At 36.7% G+C, this 20,895-nt stretch overlaps 1 protein-coding gene across 1 annotated transcript in view; it reads right to left on the bottom strand.

Annotated features, from left to right (window-relative positions):
• The window catches only part of CLNK (cytokine dependent hematopoietic cell linker), a 31,975-nt gene that overhangs the window by 5,668 nt on the left and 5,412 nt on the right, over positions 1-20,895 (bottom strand). Inside the window, exons 5-13 of the mRNA XM_080588915.1 lie at positions 20,386-20,449; positions 17,725-17,925; positions 14,628-14,655; positions 12,142-12,160; positions 10,978-11,053; positions 9,735-9,775; positions 5,630-5,769; positions 5,190-5,267; positions 1,729-1,884 (exon numbers count right to left, since the gene is read on the bottom strand). Coding sequence (XP_080445041.1) covers positions 1,729-1,884; positions 5,190-5,267; positions 5,630-5,769; positions 9,735-9,775; positions 10,978-11,053; positions 12,142-12,160; positions 14,628-14,655; positions 17,725-17,925; positions 20,386-20,449 — 803 coding nt within the window. The remainder of the gene's footprint in view (positions 1-1,728; positions 1,885-5,189; positions 5,268-5,629; positions 5,770-9,734; positions 9,776-10,977; positions 11,054-12,141; positions 12,161-14,627; positions 14,656-17,724; positions 17,926-20,385; positions 20,450-20,895) is intronic.

Raw genomic sequence — 20,895 nt, 5'->3', positions numbered from 1 at the left:
AAAGCTGGCGAGGGACTCTTTGTCAGGGAATGTAGGGATAGGACAGGGGTAATGGTTTTAAACTAAAAGAAGGGAGATTTACATCAGATATTAGGAAGAAATTCTTTCCTATGAGGGTGGTGAGGCACTGGCACAGGTTGCCCTGAGAAGCTGTGGATGCCCCATCCCTGAAGATGTTCAAGGCCAGGTTGGATGGGACTTTGAGCAACCTAGTCTAGCGGAAGATTTCCGTGCCCATGGCAAATCATTCTATGATTCTATGAAAGCTACCCTCACCTGTCCTACTGGTGAGAATCTGTCCTTGATCTGCCATTCTGATGGTTAGCAATCCTCTACTTCTCTACTTTCCAGTCAGTTCATTAGTAATCACCTTGTGCCATTGACTTTCAATTTAAATAGTACTCTTCCCTCTGTGTGTAACTTCAAAGCTTTTGCAGGTGAGACAAACTGACTTCTAACTTTAATTCTAGAGAAAAGTGATCCATTTCTGTCATGGATACGATCACGTGTCATGTGTGATCGCACCACTGTTTTTCATCTTGAGCTATTCTTTGGATTCATTGTTAAGTCACGAGAACTGTACACAGAAATGCAAGTATACTGTTACTTTAGTACTTTTAGTGCTGTTTCTAGAAGAAATGCATGGCTTATTCTATCACATTTCCTATATTCACAGGCATACTGTATACATGATAGTATCTCATGGTAATTACTGTCTTTTCCACCTGATCCATGCCCAGTTTATAACAAGAGGATCAGATGAAATCTGATTTGGCAATCTTGTATTTTTTTAAGAATCAAAATTACTTGATTCAAAGCAAATGTGCTATTTTTTTAAAAGTTTTTGTAATTTTTGCTAATATAATTTTGATCCACTCTGCTAAAAACCATGTATTTTGTATGTAGCAGATTAGCAAAGTAGATAATATTTAATTAGAAAGTAGAAAATATTTAATTTTTGTGTCATGATGAGCTTTAAATGTGAGCAAAGATTTGAGTTGTTTGTCAAAAGAACTGTGTACAAGAAAAGTAGCAGTGTTATAGTTATCTCTGGATCTTTAATAATGAAAACTGACTGGAATGGGGGAAGGCAACAACCAAATAAATAGCGTTTGCTTGGAAAAATAACCCTCCCACATTATTTCATGGTTTCTGAATATCCTTTGTCCCATATTTTTCCTACTTTCTCATCTCTTTTTAAATATATTAATTCACCTTTTGTTATATGAGGGACAGACAATTAGAGAATCTGGTTGATTTTGTAGCAATAGCAGCAACAGACCATGCTGCCAGATGTATGAAGTTGTACAGATTTTAAAATTTCTACTTATCTTAACAAATTACAAAATATGCTAAAATTATAGGTATAAAGATGTATACCTGGAAAAGGAAGACTTTCTGCTTTAATTTGCAGGTGATACTTAGTCAGGATAGGTAGAAATATTATACATGCGTAGGAAATTTTCAGTTATTTAAATCAGTATTTGAGCATGGCATGTAAAATTAGGTTTCAAATTACTGTCTTGAAGTTACTTGAAACATTGAGACATATTTGAAACACCAGTATTGTAAAAGAAACTAATGAAACAGCAAAATTGTTATGTGGGGAAGTTTATAATAAATCTTTGGTGTTAAGAACTTGTGAAGTGCAACACAAAATAGACACTATACAATAAAATAGGCAAATATACAATAAAATAGACAATAGACAGAGGTCATTTTACTTACGTCATCTCCTCTGAGACCTGTTCCCAGCGCATACTGTTGGCTGTCTTCTAGAAAACGTACTTTAATGTTGTATACTCTTCTTCCATAATAGACAACCAAAACATACGGTTCAGTGTTTGATTTCTTTGAACAGTCTCTAACCAAGAAAGTCTCATCCTGTATGACACAAATTATTATAGTAGTTATACCAGCAAATCCTGGTAAAAGTGTATCATAACATTTGCCTAGAGCTGGTGTTTGGGTGTTTAGTTTTAAATCTTGCAAAACTAGTTAATTTTTACAGTGCAGTGTTATACTGTATCAAGAAAATATATTTTTAAATGAAGTTCGATGGTAGGCAGTTTAGCAAAGCACTTTCTTTAAATGTAGTGAAGCTGTGTTTAAATCAATAATTTCCATGAGTCAAATATAATTAGCATACACTTTGACTGATGATAGTGAAAAGCATGGCTTGATCAACGCTGCTCTCTTGTACAATGTTAAGCTGAAATCTTTATTGAAGCTCCATGCTAGTAAATAATCTTAAAATGAGATAGCAAAAGTCAAATCAATTAAAAGAAAAAAGTTAATGAGTAACAGTAAGAAGGAAGAAAGGATAGATAATGACATTTTTTTCTTTTTAAAAAACAGTGTATGATTTTGGTTAATTTCCTTTGGATAGAATAATGATTTACGATACAAGGACATGGTCTCTAATGCTTGTTATGACCTCTTAGTTTTAAACTGTAGTGAGTCTTAAGATGGTATGATATATATTTATACTATTGGGGTAACCTGGTTGTGTAATAAATCCTTTATGTAATTATTACAACAGTTTCAATTATAGTTTCTGTTTTTAAGGACATGCAATAACAAAAAGATACCCATGGAGTGTAGCAGTGAATATAGAAATAATACTGAAAAATGACTTTGTCCACTTAACGTGTGTTCAGAGTTGACACCCATGCAGAACTACCCAGTAGGTTGTTCATATACATAAAGTTCAGTATGCAATTAAATGTTTGCATGATTGATTTTAGCAATTTCATTCAACACAGTGAAGATTTTCATATGCGTAAAGAGTTCATGAACCTAAATGTTTGTCAGAAAATGTTTCGAATTCTGTGATCTGGCTGTCTAGTTTTACTCTTTTGTAGGAAGGCCTGAGAAGAAGAAAGTTACCAGTGATGGAACTAAGATTCCAACATTAATTCCTTCAAATGACTTTATCTAATTCTGATCCATGTCAGCTTGATATTTCTCATTTATGCAGTAGAGGATCAGAGGAAGGAAAAACAAAATGTCACTTTTTCAAAATTACTACTCTTGATTGTATGGAGTGTGTTCTCATATATATGGTTTTATTTTATTTTTTCTTAACTGTAACAATGTTTGAGACTAGAGTGAAAGAATATGTAAATCAGAGAATCAGAGAAGCTAAGAACCGCTGACAAATCTAAGCATCTCACAAGTTTTTAGATTCTATGCGAATAATAACAAATTATTGTCACTGTAGTAGAAACTACAGGAATTTCTGATGAGGATTGCCACACCAGGAGACCTGAACTTTTTTTTTTTTTTTTTTTTTTAAGGATCGGCAGCTAATGAAGAAACCAAGAGATGACATTAATCAAGGAATGCTATTAGTCTTATTATATCTGATTCTGTGCTTGCTGCAATCAGTAGTAGAACCCATGCTGTGGGGTGCAAGACTTTTTTCTGGCCAGAAATCAGATACAAAAAAAAAAAAAAAAAGAGGGAAAAAAATGTATTTATGCATTTCAGTGAGACTGTGCTAATATTGAAGAAAGCTGCTACAGTGTATTTCTACAAGAATGTTAAAAAATAGTCATTAATTCTTAAATGCATACTTTTTGGGGTTTTCACAGGTAGCTAAGGATAGGAGGTTAAAAAATCTGATTTACTTTTGAATAGCTGAAAATCACTATGCTATTCCCAGCAGATGCTATGAATAAATTGAAGTCCAAAAAATATGCCTACATTGTTGTTCTTGCTGATAGTCCTCCTGGGTGCAAAGCATTGAGCTGTAAGCCAGGATCTGGTATCAGAACTAATCCCCACACTCAGCTGTTACCAAAGGCACACCATTACTAACTGCTTCTCATTTATGCTCCCCTACACAATCACAGAGCGGCTGTATGCTTTGCTTTCCAAACTCTTTTCAGAATGGCCACTTCGGGATAGTGTAGTCAAATTTAGATCTGATGGGAGGCCTCAAGCCATTACTCTGAATGCAATTGGAAAGAGCTCACTGAGAAACTGCCTTCTCTCTCCCATTTGCCCTGGGATCCCATACTGTATTTAAAGTTATGCACAGAAGTATTCTAAAGAAACACTGTAAAACCCTATCAGACTGGAAGCCCAGTGGAAGAAGTTAAATGACCACAGAAAAATTAAAAACACTGGAATAACTTGATGCTAGCGCTCTTTGGCCTGGCTGTCCTCAGCAACCCTTTGCAGCTCATTCTGCTGTGGGTCTGCCAGAACACCAGGGCAGCCACCAGGACGTGCGGGACCCCTTGTGTTGTGTGGGGCCCCAGCCCTTCGAAACTCCCTGCTGGCTGTTAACCCGTGGCAGTACATCAGCCCTCATGCTCTTGACTCCTTCAGTGACTGCAGCTCTCTGGAGACTGCAGCCGAGAGGTTTTGTGCTAAAATTGCCCTCAAAAACAGCAATCACTGCATTCTATTATATTAATAAGTAAATAAATCCAGCCCTGCACAGTTTGGGGTACTGCGGGTTGGCTGATGGGTTGGAATGTGTCTTTGACGTTTCAGCCCTGAAGGCTTGCTTTCAGTCTCTGAAGTAGTTACAAGATAAATGGATTTTATGCCTTTTGTTGACCATACCACAAACCCTTTTTAACCCCAACAGAATTATTTTTATCCACCCGCATTGCCCAGAGTGAGACAGTGAGAGCAGAGCGTCTTTCATGTAGGTCACAAGCCAGTGCCAGCTGCCCCGGCTGCTGGGCACTGCTCAGAGCGCTCTGCTCAGTGCCTCCTGCTCCCAGGAGTCATCCGTCCTTCTGCTCACCCCACGCCCTCCAGGCTGTGCTTTGCAAAACACTGAAGCATAATAATGACTGCAAAACAGCAAGATAGGTGGATGCCCATATGACTAGTAGTTAATTAGAAATAAATAAATACTGAAACATACTCCTGTCCTTAATCCTGTTGATAATGTCTGATGTGTTAATTAGCAAACTACTTGTTGGTGTATATATGTTTGGTAGTGTGGCAATTAAGAATTTTGATGTAAATTTGTTTATCAGAAATGCAATAAAATCAGTTGACAATATTTTTAACTCTTTCTATATTTTGTATCAAATCTAAATTGTTATGGATTATATAGTTAGTTTACAAAACAACAACAACAAAAAAAGTAAGCCATTGTGGACAGTTTAAAGACATATTCTCCAAGATTTTACACCACAGATTTCAAGAGAAATTGTACTTACAGTGTTCTCCTGTAACAATGCCACCTCTGCTTCATGGCGATCGTATTCTCCAATGTACCATTCATATTTGTTTAAGTCCTTAATTTTAAGATATCATAATCAGTGTTGAGAAATTAACCACAGCTGGTAGAAGCAATTCCCAGTGAAAACTGATTAAATCAAATTTGCCTTTAAAGCAAATTTATCATGGTTTATTAAAATGATTATAATGCATCTATATCTAGAAATTGTTTTGGAAAATCTGTTTCAAATTAAACATCTAAATTCTTACCATGTTGGATTGTTTTCAGGGGTGCTGAAAGCCCACAGGTTTCAGACTATTTAATTTCTTAGAGAAATATATTTACTAGACCATATTTCTTAGTTGTGTGAGTGCTATAGAGTGATAATCCCATTTAAAAAACAACAACCCTGCCTCCATTAAGCAAAGCATTCTTTACCTTTTCAGTGGGCTGGGTAAGAGATTTCATTTCCCGTTTTACAAGTGAATGTTTTGTGAATGGTTTGTTTTCATATGATGTGCACTGTATAGGAGACGGTGACCTCTCCACTGACACATCCTCTACATTTAATGTGGTCCCTGTAAATTCAGAAGGAAAAACAGTCATATTTTTTAAACTTAAATTTTAGCTTCATTTTACCCTATCTGTTATACACAAGATAATAGCATTTACAATTTGGAATTGCAGTTTTGTGTTCTCAACCTTTAAAATTTAGAACTGTTATGACTGCTCTTCTGCTAATGCAGGACCAGTGATTTCAGATTCATGCCCCAAGAAATTTAAGATATGAGTTAGTTTTCTGATGCCTTTTAACTGACATCACTCTACAAGGTTCTCGTACCTGTAAGCACAGCAAAATATTATATGCAAATTATAATAAAATATAAAATACTAAATAAAATAATAAATACGGGGACATTTATGTTCTACAAGTGTAATTCTGCTCTGCATTTACCTTTCAAACCCCTTGCATTTGTATTGTATCCAAGCACATTAAAGCTCCTCATTTATCCCATTGCCAGATGGCATTATTTCCACCAAGCCTTAGAGGATTCAAGGCTCTGCTGTGCTGACGAATTTCAGTTTGCTCTGCAGCTTGCTGCAGTGAATAAATTTAGGGCCAGGCCTCATTTTTTGGATACGGAGAAGTGAATTTGCTCTTGCATCAAGAAAAAGGTGAAGGCAGAGCTCCCAGGCTGCACGCTCCTGCTCCCTCCTTTCCTAATGGGGTTACATGAGCCAACTGAGGTTGCTCAGGCAGCTGAAAAGCGTCCTCCTGAAGCAAGTGATTTGCGGTCTATATTTAATATTGCCTTTTAACAGCACAGCACCAGGGAGTGCACGGGATGGCGCAGGACCACAAAGCGTGGGGTGACATGGGAAGGCTCGGGCTGGTGAGGCTGCAGTGGAAACAGCTTGAGAAAAGCTTCAAGATGTATGGTTAGGAAGCATTTTGCAGGTGTACACCATGAGAAAAAGAAATGGTTAACTGCAGAATAAAAACATCATATCCTGCCATAAAACAGAAGGCATTTTTATTTGTTTTGTGCAGTGCTGTTGGTAGAAATGAGTTAGTGACTATTGTAAGAGTAAATGAGAAAAATGTGATTATCGATGGCTTCCATATTTTCCTTTACTGTCATAAGAGACAGTAATGTTTGCCAAAATGAAATTTCATTATGTTTTATCTGTTGCTCATGTTTTATCAGATTATTCTGCCAATACATAACATATGAAAGTTTTAAAGAAGTTCAGAGACATTCTTTTACAGAAGAATAATAGTTTTCATTGTTTCATGCATGTACCATGTGTCATGTTCTGGTTTACAGAACATTGCATTTGTGTTTAAGCCAGTAAACAATGTCCACTGATGTCAGTAGGAAAACAATCATATTCAATAGGCAATCGATCCCTTCAGAAATGAAATTACTGAGCTAATTGTGTAAAGGGTCTGTAACCAGGCATCTACAATTTTTTTCTGCAGATTGAGTCGTTAAAACACCCATATGCCACCATTCAGTTTATTAGATCCTGAAGCTGTCATTTGTGTTCACATTTCATTTTTGGTGGCTGTCCTCAGATACTTTATTTTTAAAAAGAAACCCTGCAGCTAGCACTATGTTTGCTTTGTGACTGGTGTGTTTGTTCTGTAGAATTTCTTTCTCGTATGTCAGGAAGTGGAAAATTCTCTTACACTGCTTGCCAAGAAATTAAAGAACAGTTTAGATTTTTACACAGAAAATAACTTGTTTTAAACAATAAAGGATAAAAAAATATCAATCAGAGTGAGAGAAATATATACTTACATATTGTAAAAAATACAAAGTTATTCGTACAAATCCAGTAAAGTTAATACTTTCTTTGTAAAATATTTTTTTTAATCCAAACATGGGCTTTAAAGGACCATGTAGGATAGCAGGGTTGAAGGCCAATTTTTTGTTCTGTTCTGTCCCTGTTGTTTCACAAGGGCAAGGAATTTAAGGAGATAAAGTGAGGGTGCGCTGTCCTAGAGGGCCTGCACATGAAGGACCAAAAGCAGTGGTAGGAATGGCAGGAGTTTCTGAAGCAGAGGTTGGTACAGGGAACCTAGGAAAAACAAGGAATTGCGCGTAGATGAGAGGACTGAGAGACTCCTGAGAACAGCCCAAAACAGAAGTAAAGGAGCTTACGGCACGAAGCTGAGGGAGGTGGGCTTGTTTGGCCTGACACAGGCTGAAGTCAAGGTGAATCCTTCTTTATTTGAACAAATAATACAGCCTGTATGTGCTTCCTGGTGTTCCTGGCTTTTAGCATGAATTCAGATTATGCAGCTCATGGGTTCTCAGCATGGCTTAGAGGTTTGTATTTTTGGTAGAAAGGGCATTTGCAGTGGCAGTTAAGGGAGAATACAAAAGTACAGTAAGTGTAGTCAAAGACAGTAGAAAGTTACCAGCATGGATGAGCCCTGTACTCCTTGAGGCCCCAGAGCCACTGGGTTTCCCAAGGCATGCACTCTCAAAGACTTACTTTAAAAAAAAAAATGAGACAAAATATGAGATAACTTGGCTGGTGCACTTTTAATGACATTCAAAAAACCCAGAGACCCAGAGAATTCAAAAGACCAAGGTCATGTTATTTATATGTACTCCACTTAAGGTTTAGACACACTTCTTTGTCAATCAATCTTTTTATGAAAGACCAACATATCAGAGAGTTTCCTTTCTATAATATTTCCTCTTTAGTATATATATGTGCAAAAATCATATTTATACAACACAGTGATAAACGTTTTCTTTTCCTTACACAATTCTTATCATGAAGTTTGGCTAACAAAGGGATTTTGCTTTTCAAATGTCTGTAAACAGATGATGTTTTTATTATTTTATTTTATTTTATTTATTTTATGTTATGCTATGCTATGTTATGTTATGTTATGTTATGTTATGTTATGTTATGTTATTTTACTTTAATCCTTTCTCTTTTGGATTTAGGGAATTGCTTTTTAAAGCAAGGGTAACTTTATTGACAGGTAGGGATAAGTCAAATAGAACTTTTGGGCTAAAGGGTTAAATACAAATAAAGCCATATTTTTTTTAGAAGAGATTAGGTAGAGAGGTTGACAGACACCAGATACAATATGACACAACAGCAAAAAGCTAACACAGCTTTTAACCGTGTTTGTGGAAGCATCATCTTCCAGATTAGAGAGTGTGCCCGTCAATGTGGTGAAACCACTCCCATGTGCTGCATTTAGTTCTGTGAGTCTCAAAAAAATACAGGGACAATGACGGGAGTGATGTTGCCACGGTTACTGGACAAGCCACACCACGGGCTGGGGCTGGGCAGGGCACCCCACAACTGCTACTTTTGGCTCCCAGTCCCTTCCCTCAGGAAACACCACGCAGCCCCGTGAATTTCCTATTTCCAGCCATAATATGTTAACAGGCCTGTCTGATAATGCCATCTGCAAGTCCTTCCCTCTAGGAATCTGTGATAAACCTAAAGTAGTTTCCACAAAGAAAAGATCAATGTATTCACTTCCCCAAAGTCATTAAAACCAAGGTAGCTGCTATATAATATCCTGAACATCTGCAGCTTCCACCCCTGTCAGCTGATGGCAGCTCTGCTGGGGAAAGCACCCTCTTCTGCTCACAGCACGCTTTCTCCATCTCTGCCTCTTTGCATGCCCAGCAATTTGCCTTCTCCTCTTATCCCTGTTGTCCTTCAGCAGCTCGTCCAAATCTCCTTCCTTTTCTGGGTGTCGGGTTTTGTAGTGGCTTAATGCCCTTGGGTGCTAGGTTAGGCATTTCTTAGCTTTCTTGAACCATGCGCAGGGTACAGCCAAGCAAGTAACTCCTGTTGGTTCTTCATTGCTATTGACTGTGCCATTGTTTTACTTTTTTTTTTTTTTTCCTGTTTGCTTCCTTTAACAATCCCTTTACACTGCCTCAATGCACTGAAAACACCCAGTGCAGATGCACACACATAGAAACACAGATGTGGTGCCTACTGTGTCACAGTTTATCCATTCCTGGTTTAGTTTTCAAAGCTCTTCTCTTCTTACCTGAGCTGCAAACATTCTTCGAGCTCTGTATATACTGGAAGCTGGGAGAAAGCAATGAAAGTAACGTCAGAAAAATATTTCTGTTAGCGGCACATGTTTAAGTAAGAGTAAAATTACAGAGCAATGCATAGCTGTGCTACCCCAGAACACACCTTCATCCTACAAATTGCAGCCTTGGGCTCTCCTGAGTTTCAGGTGGTATTTTTGTATTTACCAGCTTTTGACAGATTTCTCTTCCATTAATTTCTCCAGCCACTTTTTGAAATTACATAAATTTTTACTCCCCACGAGCCTTTGCAAGAGTTTCATGCTTTCACTCCATGTATTAATGATTCTATGATTCTTTGATTCTATAGTGAAGCACAATTTCCCTGTGTCTGTTCTGAGCCCACCCCCTGCTAATTTCACCTGATATTTCCAGTCCTTCCATAAGGAAGATGCAGCAAGCAGTTGTTCCCTGATGCTTGTGATTTTCTAGCCCACTGCTGAGTGCCCCAGATTTTGTAGTAATATTAGTTAGAACTGGGAAATGCACTGTACAGATAACTTCCCATAACAGAGCCACTGGTACCACAGCACAAGAATCAAAATACTAGGGGTCACAAATACCGGTAATAATTTTAGGTATTACAGGTAGTATTTTATCTTGGAGAAATGCTGTCATCATCAAGAAGGCTAGATGAGAGATTCTGTCTTATCAGTCAACTGTAGGAAAGATGTTAAATTTTTGGCACAGTTCCTATACATTATCCTATACTTTTATATTTTGTTGAATGCTTTAGGAGAGAGGTGGTAGAATTACATTCAAAAACTCATTTAGAAAAGAAAGATTTGCAAGGTTAGAAAAGTAGTAGAAACTGTGGCAGATTTCTATGGAATAATAATTGGCCTTAAGAAGGCCAAGCATATCTTCACATATAAAAATGGAATACAGAGGGTAGGGAAAATGCTGAGGCTGGAGATGACAGAGCTACTTCTTATAGTATATTTAACACCACTGCAGGGAAATTGAGGCAAAATATAATACACTGGTATGCTATTAAAGATAAAAATTGAATGTGTATTTATAATAGCTTAAAAGCAATTCCCAAAGACCTTCAGGGCAAAACATTATATATCACTACATGGCATCAGAAAGTGATATCTTCTTGCTTTATTACATAGTGAAGTATAATTTGCTACGTGCAGAATGTTTAGTTCTTGAAGCATCCAGTACAAGCTCATGAAATTCTTATATTCCTACCTGGAATCAGGAAGATGCTTTATTTTGTACTGTTGTGCTTGTAAAGTCAATTCCAGTTTCTTCATCAAATCTGTAACTATGAATAAAAAGAACGAGAACTTATTGTATCCTCTCTTGTGTAACTTTGACAGTATTCTAGCAACTACCACAGAAAAAAAATTAAGTTAACCAAATTTGTGTACAAGGGGAAGCTTAGAGAAAGCTAATAGGCTACAATCAGTCTGATTTAAATCAGTCAATTAATGATTAGAGTAGGAAACATTACTGTGGTACTGAATGTTACATGGTGATGCTGAACATTGCAGGTTTTGCTGGTGCCAAATATGGATTAACATAATATGGATTAACATAATATGGATTAACATAACGGTAAATAGTGGAGAATGCTGTACTAGAAGCATACAGAGAGTTCATAAATCCTTTTTGTAGGGCAGGACAGATAGAAAACAAATGCAGTCAATAGTACTTCTAGCTGAAAATCGGGAAACCGTGCCTTAATCCACAAAAGGAACTGCCAGAGGAAATTATGAATTCATTGACATGGAGGTGTAAACAGCATAACAATTAGTCTGTATCTGTCTTCAAGGTATTTTCAAGTATTTTTTTGTTTCATGGACCTTCATACAGACAGAATAGCTTAAGGTGGTTTTAAAACATTTTATGTGCATCTAAAGAATTGACATTTTTAAAATGCTTTTCGAAAAAATAAAACAAAACAAAAGCTTCTATTTGTAGCTTTAAAAATGTAAAGCTTAAAAAGACAGATTTTTAACTCTTTAAGGATTTTTCTTTAAATCTCTTTTAAGATTTTTAACTTTCTTTTTCACTCTTCTTCCCCCTAGGACCTTAAAACTTTGGTTTGCTTAGAACAAATGTGATGCACTGCTTCCCCAAATAGGTGTAGCTAATGCAAATTAAATCCCTTTTTGCACTCCATTTTCCAGAACCGTTGAGGTCACTCTAAATCTCTCAGTTCCCAGCAGATGTATACCTGGGGGATGTCTATTACTAGTTTTAATTCAGAGCCAGACTGCATAATCCCGTACAGTAGGATAGATGTCAGGTTCCTGTACTGAGAACTTCATCTGGAGTTTTAATGATAGGATATTTTGTTCTTGGGATATGAAAGAAAGAAAACAAGTTAATATATTTTTAAATACTAACCTTTTTCTCTTCCAGATGCCTATATAAAATGATAACATAGACAGTGAATATTTTTCTTTTGATTATCAACTTGAACTTACCAGAACAAACTCAACTATCTTTTCATTTTAAATTCAGACATTCAGTTATAAATACCTGATCACTTTGTCAAAACCTCAGGCTGAATTTTCATCTCAGTCCACTGGCAACAATGAGAAATGAATGTTTAGGGGTATAAGTGAACACAAGGTGTATCACAATGATCACCATTTTCATGATCACTATCGTGCATCAGCTTAATTTACAATATGGCTTTCCTTAACTGATTTTCTATGAATTCAAGAGATTGATTTTGATTGACTGGAGATACACTATCCAAAGATTAAAATCAGTCATTTCTTTTCAGACCCTTTAGTAGAACAATTACTTTAACTGTCATGGCAGATACTTCGTTCAAAAACACCGTGTGGGGAGTCTCAGTACAGCATATTATATTGCAGAGAAGTGAACAATAGATAGGTGTCTAGAGACCACAGTTGGATAAACTTTCACTGTATTTCTGTAGTATTTTGATTCACACAAGAATAGTAATTATTTTGATTATTAATTTGATACACATGAGAATATAATACATAAGCATTAAACAGAAAAAAAAATACTCTTTGTAAATGGTGCTTTTTTTAGTCTTCCTTAAAACTTACCTCCCCATTAATGTTTTTGCATTACTTAGAAATTCATAGTGCTATTCATATTGGACAGGACCTAGGCAGGTCATTGGACTGCTCAAAGACTAAGCTAGTTGATGAGGCCAGGGCTCAGAGCTTTGTCCAGCTGAGTCTTGCAGACCCACAGAACATAGATTTCACAGCCTGTCTGGGCAACCTGTTCCAACACTCTTGAAATTGCCCTCATAATCCCGCTCCTGCCTGCCAGCAGCTCCTTGTGCAGCATTCCAGATGTGCTCTGGTGACCCTTTCCTACAGCTCATCTGGGTCCTGTTGTGTCTGGGTCTGCTCTCAACCATTTTGACCCGCAGTTTGATGTCCAAAAACTTAACAAGAGCATATCCTGTCTCCTCTGGGTCACACTGAAGCTATCTATGTCTTAGGAGCTATACAGATGGGAAGTGATCCATGTTATGAAATATACAGTATTTCTCCTTAAGATGTAGCTAAACAATGAGCTTACTAAGAGCTGCAGCATTTGTGCAGCTGTACAGTGCCCAGCCAGAAATATTAATTACAGATGTAAGATATTTGTTGTTCTTGGGGTTATTTTTATACTTGGTAATGAGTCATCATCTAGGAGAAGACAAAGATTTTTGTGTTAAAATATTATCTTTCTTGGCAGTAGCTCTTTTTTTTTGGCTTTAATTGTTAATTATAATATTACAATCAAAGCATGTTTTGTAAAAATCTTTCAAAGCAAAGGAGTTTCTAGCCATGGGAGGGGTGAGGTTCTGGGATAGCCTCCCATTCAGAGCTGTGGATCAGAAAAATTCAAAGGATTTTGAAGTTAGAGCTAGATCAGCTTATGGGTTTGTGATACAGCTTCTGTGATAGGAAATGGCTGGACTTAACCAGTGTAGAAATTACTTTTTTTCCTTTGTTCTCTTGTAATGAGATAAAAACATTTTACAAATGTATTACTGTAACAAATAGAACACAGTAAGAAACACAAAATGATGTAGATTATAACCTATCATCTCTGAATTTTACAGCCTTTAACATTCTGCATTATTGTAGGGACTGTATCTCTTAATACATCTTACAGTAAACCACTAAGAAATTTCTGTTTGTCATAAGTACCCCCCCCCCCCCCTTTTTTTTTTGTTGCTAAGCCCATTTTTTCTGCTTTACTTCACTGACAGATAGATTAGGTGGTGAACAAACTTTCTAAAAACTTTTTTTTTACAGAAACTGGGATCTGAAAAAATAATCACTTGCCTTTACCTGTCTCTGAGAAAAGATAATGCTTTATGTTGCATTTATGCCTACAGGTGAGTTCATGGCATCATCTCTCAGTTTCTGCCCTCTGGCCACAGGCAGCTGGTACGGGGCTGCAGGCTGCACTGGGAGAGGAGCTCAGCTTGGAGGTGAGAGTGGGGAGCGAGAGCCTTTATAGCCTCTGTTGCACACAGGAGCTCAGTGTCACTGGCCTTCAGAGCATGAGTGCCTCCCTTCCGCACATTTTTCAGACATTTGCAGCATTTGGCACTTAGGAGATGTGCTTTTATTTGGATACCTGGGGAGGCTGCTATACACTGTTTGTGTTTTTATTTCTGAAAACAACTTCAGGATGTTAGCTGTCATTCACAGAGTAGCCATTTTGGCAGTACTACACACATTAAAAATAGATATATTTATGACCCAAAGCTAATATGGTTATTATACTGTTTCTACCTAACAGGCTAAGTTGCGACTGAAATAATTGTACTTCTGAAGCTACACAGCCATGAAATGTGTATGCTTTTGGTGGTAATAATGTATACAAAGATGATTACTTACTTCATTCAGTTCCCTAAGAGATATATGCCTGGAAAAGAAAGAAATATATGAAAAAAATTCATTATCATAAAATAAAAAATGACTTTGAGTATTTAAATACTTTGGTTACATCATCACTGAAAATTAACAGCCCTTGGCATTTTATTACTGCTATAGAAATTCAGAGGCTGGTTATTTTTTGACATAAATTATTTGCAAGAAAAGGTTATGGACATCCATAAAAGAAGAACAGCATCCGCAGAATTCATTATGGTAAATGAGAAAAGTCCTTGTAAGGATTGATTCTGGGGGGAGGGAGAAGTGATATGAAGGATTATGAGCTTTCTTCTCTACTCTTACTCTCATGCTAAAAATCTTATTAGAAACTTTAAAGTCAGCTATAAACAGATTTTCTCGAAGACTGAAGAGTTTCAAAAGTGAAACGTTCATGGTGGCAGAACGCAAAGTATAGACAAAAGGAAATGCAAACCAGGAACTTAAGATGCAAACAGATAAAGAGAATTGTAGAATGCTTCTCCTGGTCCTGATTCAAGCTGGTATTTAGGTATTTTTCTGCTTTCTCCTGATATGCCTGGTCAACAGGAATACCTTCCCCTAGTGAGAAGGATCATCAGAAAGTATTCTCCCCCTCAAAAGGGACAATGTATCAAGTCTGGCATATTTTATTGGATGTCCTAGGTTTGATGAACAAACTTTTCAGCAGCTTGCATTTAATAGCAAAAGAGATAGAGGTCTAAATTTTAGAAGTTATTTATGAACATAAAACAACAAGGACATCAACATGCTGGAGCGTGTCCAAAGATGGGCATTGAAGCTGGTGAAATGTCTAGAAAACAGGTCTTACAGTAGCGACTGAGGGAACTGGGTTTGTTTAGCCTAGCAGAGAGGAGGCTCAGGGCTGACCTTATCACACTGTACAATTGCCTTAAAGGAGGCTATAGCGAGGTGGGGATCAGGCTTTTCTCCCAGGCACCAAGTGATAAGACCAGGGGAAATGGCATCATGCTGTTTTGGGTTTGGAAAGATGCTTTTGTGTTAGCACGTGCAATTCGTTAGCTTGGACTCTGAGGTCATTATTTGACAAGGAAAAGTCCATATGTAGGATGCTGGGTGCATAGTAAAGTTAGGAGGTAATAAAGGTGTGTTTGCAGGGAGGACTCCTCTACGAGGGGACACACCACTTGTATGGCCCATTCCATTTACCACACATTTAAATCTCGCCAAAGCTTCTCAGATACATTCCAGCATCCTGCACATGCCCATATTTTATGCAGATGTTTATAGAGTGTATAAATAATGGTGTGTAATTTTATAAGTCTTCCAAATCTTGTTGGAAAATAGGATGTGCGCTCGTAAATCATGCCTGCAGTTTGACAGCTTTGCTGACAGTCTGGCAGACAATGGTGTACTGCTGCACTCCTCCATACTGCAGTCCATACATATGTTTTTTCCCTGCAGAGCTGTGACTGGATTGGTGATGGGTGACAAATATTTCGAGTGAAGTGCTTGTGTCGGAAATTGTGAAATGCCTTCCCAGATTATGTGTGGTCTTAGTCTTTGCCACTCCCCTCTTACTCCTGTGATTAAAAAAAACCCTATGTCAACTTAAAAAAAAAAAAAAAAGACTATTAGAAATATTTTAGTATTTATAACTGCAATACAGAGCATTGTGGTTATGATTTTTGCTGCCACTCCTTACTTCTAGAATAAGAAATTACATGTATTTATATTACAGACTTTGGTTTTGTAAGGGACCTTTTGAATTCTAGCACTTTGCATACTGATGACTGCTGGCAAACACAGCTTGAAATAGTTCTCACAGCTTTCAATTTTATATGCCGTCCTACGAAGGGAAGGGATCAGTCATGGGATTTGGAACTTCTCAGCTGTAGGTCAGGTCACACATCTGAATATGAAGCTACTTCATATTAATAAAATGTCTTAACAACTGAAAGCTTCTGTAACTTAATCCATGAAAAAAAATTTAAGCACCATTCAGGAAAAAATAAAACATACTTAGAGTCAGCTCCTTAAGTATATACTTAACTTGGAGTAGAAGATTACTTCATTGATTTGTAAGCTGCTTTTTTTTTTCTTTCTCTGTGGTATTTGTACTATAGGATTTGGACTGTGGTGACTTTTGCAAAATGAAGCAAAATTCCAACTTGACGAACTGAAATTGAAACTATTTTTGGAAGGATGGACAGAACTGACATATTTTCGTTTGGCCCAAACATCTGGCTGCAACAGGTTTTCACAGAGAGGCATCTGAGCATTATACCCTGTGGCCCCAGGATACGTACCACTCCTGTTCCCAGCACATGCCCACCACCTTCCCCATTTACACATGTGTGTTTTGGTCACACAGCAGGAGTGCCTCTGTTTCCATGGCAGTGAGCAGCATACATTCATGCTCATGTGCCTAAGCATGCTTGTTGCATGAAAAAAGCAGACAGTCTCATAACTTGACATGCACATGGTCTGCCATAGAGCTGGACACACATGGTTTGTGCTGCAGATCCATTCTCCGCTGGGTGTTGTATAACAGAGGATGGGCTACAGGGATCTGGTGTAAAGGACTGGTCTCGGGCTGGAGCAAGATTTCTGGCTGCAGATTAGTCATTTCTTTTGCTGAATGTAGCATCCTTGGGTTATGGAGATATTTCTGTATTTCTCTGGCACAGTCAGTGTATATTCCCATCACATGGTTCGCTATTACTCGGTTCACCAACTGTGCTAAGCAAGTGCTATTATTTTTGCTTGGAAGTGGTTGCAAAACCTCTAAATGTCAGGAAAAAAGTAGGACAAACTTTATACTAAGTGTTCATGACTTTTAGTCTACTTTTCTACTCCTTTTCGACTTCTACTTTTCTGCTCCTTTACTTCTTTACCGTTATTTTGGCATTTTTTTCTTTAAAGAATGTTAGTATCAGATTACTCTAAATACCCCTTCTCTTGATTATTCACAGCTGTCTAAAGAATCAACATTTATTTTCCTTAAGTAAAAGCAAAGGTGCAATGGAGGTAAAGTCTGGTGATTTTGCCAGGGAGAGTGTTTTAATTTTCAGGCAATCAGCATGAAGAAACACAGCAGTACCTTGTGAGCTTTGCTGATACTGGAAAGGTATGTGCTTGGCTGAGCGTTTTCCTGGTGTGGGAGACCTGGCTGCTTATCTTTGGCTCTGGAGGAAGTGGTTGATATTGCTTTGGCAGTGTCTTCAGTGGCCTGAAGAAGTCAAAGGAGAATTGGAAGAACTTGTAGGGTATAAAGGAGGCACAAGAGTTATGTCTGTTGTAACTGCAAGCTCAAAAAAGGAAAATACAGAATTTTTCCAAGATTTTTTCTATGTATTTGTTCTGAGTTTAGCTCAGGTCCAGGATTCAATAGCAAAAGTAATTTTGGATAATATTCTACATTTGCAAGACATTACTGTACTATGTTCTGTGCCACTTAACAGTACTTTCATACACTTCACTGGTATGTGCCAAATACAGCTCTTCAGTGCTGACATCTCTGGGTGGGTACAGCTGTGTATAGAGCCCAGCTGCAGAATATGCTGCAGTTTACTTAAGAAATAATTTGAATGTCTGTAATTCTAATCACATTTTAAAACTGATTTACAGCTCATACTGCATTTAATATAGATGGTGAAGAATAAGCTTGGAATTTTTGGATTACCTTTTGAAAGTATCTGTTAACTATAGCAATTATTATTGTTTGAGATTGGAAAAAAATCAAAAAAGATTTTTTTTTTTGGTGTGGGCGTATCATAGAAAAATGTATTCATACGTATTCATGGAATAGAGCTTGGCCTGTCTTCTGTGGGAGTGATTACAACTGCTACAGCTGGATGTGAGCGCTCGTCAGCACTCAGTGCCCTGAGCACACGTTTTGGGAAATGCACAAAAGCCATCTCTTAATTGATCTTACCGTGGAGGAGGCAAAGGCTGCTAGGAAAGAGAGAAAACAAAAATACATTTAAGCTTTTCTTCCTTGTTTTACTAAAAGAAGTATTGCTATCTTAGATTAAGCAGTCTTGTCTGTGTCAACAGTCAAAGTTTTATGTAGTCCACAACACATAACATCATACTTTAATATGCCACTTTAAAATCACTGAGGGGTAAAAGATGCCTATACAAACCATGAATACAAATAAGTGAGATAATGTAGGACTACAGATACAAGTTCTCTCATCCTTCAGTTAGTGCGAGCAAAATTGGAGTGTGCTTTTAAAAAACTTTCAATGGCAAAATGCCCTGTAAAAAATCTAACTGATGAGAGATTCTGCTTACCTGGGGTCCATGTATTTTCCCTCTTTCTCCTAAAGAAAATTGATAATAATTGTTGATAGAATGCTGTCCATATAATCCACAAATAAAAGTATAGGCTTATTCTAGTATTATTATTGGCAGTCCACCCCCATCCACCTGCCACCCTGTTCCACCTCCAGAACTCTTTGCTGTCTCATCACATGTGGGTTTTGTTCAATCTGTACTTTATTTAGCCTTTTTTTAAGGATGGATTTGGAGATAGATTCAGATGCAATTTAAAACTCCTTCTCAACCATTTGTGCTTCTCTCCAATTAAAGAGTAGACTACTTGTTCTTATATAATTATGGCAGTCCTGGAAATATTGAGAGTCTTCTTGTATAGTAGCCAGGTAAATCTTTTTAATATCACTCACAAACATTTGTTTCATAAGAGACATAACTAGAAATTACCTGAAGCTAAAGCAGGAAAAAAAACAAAGCAAAGCAAACCAACCAACCAACCAAAAAACAACAAAAAGTATTTTTGATTATCTCAGCTTCTCAGCTCAAAATATAAAATAAAGCAAACTAAAAACTCTTTATGATGCTTGATAAAACAGAGTAAAGTTTGTTTTTACCTCTGGATTTCAGAATGAAATATTTGAAAGAGAGATTTTTTTTTTCATGTAATTTGCAAATTTAAACACTGTTCAGAGACTTTATATGTGTGCTTATCAAGTTATGTAGGACTTTTTTTTGTTCTGTCTTGTTAAAAATGAAAGTAAATCTATGCTTTTTGTCATTGCTGTTGTTTCCAAATTTACCACAATTTGACTGATTATTTAAATGCACATAGGACATCTTACTAGTAAAAATTATTTTACTCTATTTGCATTAGAGTTTGGTTTTGAAAATATTTTCAGAAGTTCTATATACTGACATCATAAGTAACGTTAAAAGTGATGCAAAACAAGCTAAGTTCTCCTTCAAGTAAGCCAGAGAAAGTTGCTCTGAACAAAAATACTGACACCTTAAATGTTTAACCATTCTAGAAAATAGCTGTTGAAAAAAATTATTTTGTGCTGTTTATGCCATCTTGTGGCAAAGCTACTAATAGCTGTGTGTATGAGAATAAATGTTAAGACAAATTTAATAATAGTGTAGTTATTATCTAAAACTATTAGATTACTCTACAAGCACTGTTAGCTCAGGAAGTCCTCAAAAATATGTTTAAGTTACACCTTCGAATTGCAGAGTTTAATTTACCTTTCTGCGTTGTCCTTGGTTCATCTTTAATGATGTCAGCACATATCTCAGGAAGGCAGGCAAACACATATAGCTAACTCGTAAAACATTGTGGAATTTGAGGCTTTATCAAACTATCCAACTGTCAGTAGGACCTTTCCTACTAATTTCTGCAGATTTTGAAGCTGCCTTGCTTGGTATTTCTCTCAGTTCAGCTTTCGTACAAGCTATATCAGTATTTGCTCACAAGATTCAGTCTAACCTTTCATTTTCTGAACTTATACTGCTTACTTTCTCATCATCTGTAGGAATTACTTGGCTCAATGCTTTGAATTAAAGTATGAAATAAAAGGAAAAAATTAAACAGATTCTTTTTTTAATGGAATTCTTTGTATTATTTTTCTGACTGGTCAAATGTAATACTTACTCTCTGAAAATCACCCTTTACATCAAACATAGAAAGTGATCATATTTTGGTAATTGCATTTTTTTCTGGCCATATTTAGCAAATATGGTTCAAAGATTTGAAATGATAAGAGAAAAATCATAATTCCCTTTCAAGGTGAATCATATTTAATTCTTCAGTACTTGGTTTCATGATATTTTGCTATATCTAAAGTATATCAAACATATAGAAATGTATATAGAAAAGTATTTAGAAATATACTTTTAAAATAAACTTATTATTGAGTAAAATTGTAAATTAAAGGATTTAATAGTCAGAGGCCTCATTAAGTTCTTGAAGAATAAGATTGCAGTCTGTCTACAAATT

The sequence above is a fragment of the Anser brachyrhynchus genome, assembly GCF_964034855.1.
Source record: "Anser brachyrhynchus genome assembly, chromosome: 4".
NCBI classification, from domain to species: domain Eukaryota; kingdom Metazoa; phylum Chordata; class Aves; order Anseriformes; family Anatidae; genus Anser; species Anser brachyrhynchus.
This window is presented reverse-complemented; position numbering and strand designations above follow the sequence as displayed.